Here is a 1,151-nt window from a genome sequence, read left to right as displayed (position 1 = left end):
AGGATCGCCGGAGCCCAGCAGGTCAAGGCTGCGGTGGCCAGGAGTGGCCACTGCACTCCATCTGGGCGACAGAGTGAGACTCCAACTCAACAACAACAACAAAAAGAAACTAGTTCAAAGTTGTAAGAAGGGGCTAACGGGCTTTGGACCAGGGGCTCGCGCTCAGCCAGCAAAAGTCACTTTCCTGGACCTTCTGACACCCTGGCTTGACACTTCAAGAGTTTGAGATCCCTGCTGAATGCTTACGCAGGGGTCCTCTCAGTCCTGCTGGCCCCAGCCAGGCCCCACCCCCCATCAGTCTCTCCCTTGCTTGGCGTGGAGAAGGAGAGTCCTCACCGTGATAGCCTGGAAGGACCGGAACTCCAGGTAAGTGAGGTGCTGAGCCAGCTCCCCAGTCTCCAGGTGGTCGAAAAGCAAAGACACTTTGCGCTTTTTGCCCAGGCCCGGGCTGCTCATGGGAAGTGGGGGTCCAGGACCACCAGGGCTCAGGCTGGGGGCCGAGAGGGACAGGGCATTGGAGCGGTTCAGAGTTTAGGGCTGGGGGCGTGGAGGGAGGGGCAGGGAAGGGGCATGGGACTGACTCACAGGTTGGAGGAGCCTCCCAAGCTCCTCTGGGTCGAGTTGCCTTCCTGGGCCACGGTGGCCCAGAAACGGTCAATAACTTCTTCGAGCTGGGGCTCCTGGTGCATGGCCTCTGGGTGTTGCGTCAGCCAGTACCTGGGAGTGGTAGAGAGAGGGTGACGTGAGGCTGGGGTGGGTGTGGGGAGGGTCACTTGTACCAAGGACTCTCCAGGTGCTAAGTTAGGGGTCTCTGGAAGGTAAGGGTTTGGAGGGTGACCAGGCTGCAAGAGTCTCTGGAGTGAGATGGGGTCTCTTAGCGCAGGCTGGGGCGCCTATGGGAGACAGACTGGGGGCATCTCTTGGAAGTGGGATGCTGAGAAGCAGGATAGCGGGGGTTCTGAGGAACTAGATGGGGAGTTCTGGGGTGAGATTTTTTGGAGGACAGGGGAGGGGGTCTTAGAAGCTAGGCTGGAGCCGGGCTTGGTGGCTCAGCCTGTAATCCCGCACCTTTGGGAGGCTAATGTGAGTGGATTGCCTGAGCCTGCGGGTTCGAGACCCGCCTGGGCAGCGAGACCTCATCTCTACAATAA

The 1,151-nt window shown here is 59.6% G+C and overlaps 1 protein-coding gene across 1 annotated transcript in view; it reads right to left on the bottom strand.

Moving 5' to 3' along the window:
- RASGRP4 (RAS guanyl releasing protein 4) overlaps positions 1–1,151 on the bottom strand; it is a 16,138-nt gene that overhangs the window by 9,906 nt on the left and 5,081 nt on the right. Inside the window, exons 5-6 of the mRNA XM_021707132.1 lie at positions 586–717; positions 337–490 (exon numbers count right to left, since the gene is read on the bottom strand). Of these exons, the coding sequence (XP_021562807.1) occupies positions 337–490; positions 586–717 (286 nt within the window). The remainder of the gene's footprint in view (positions 1–336; positions 491–585; positions 718–1,151) is intronic.

This window comes from Carlito syrichta, unplaced genomic scaffold (assembly GCF_000164805.1).
Source record: "Carlito syrichta isolate Samal-C Ts95f unplaced genomic scaffold, Tarsius_syrichta-2.0.1 Scaffold316389, whole genome shotgun sequence".
NCBI lineage: Eukaryota > Metazoa > Chordata > Mammalia > Primates > Tarsiidae > Carlito > Carlito syrichta.
Note: the sequence above shows the minus strand (reverse complement) of the source record. Positions and strands in the feature narration are given on the sequence as shown.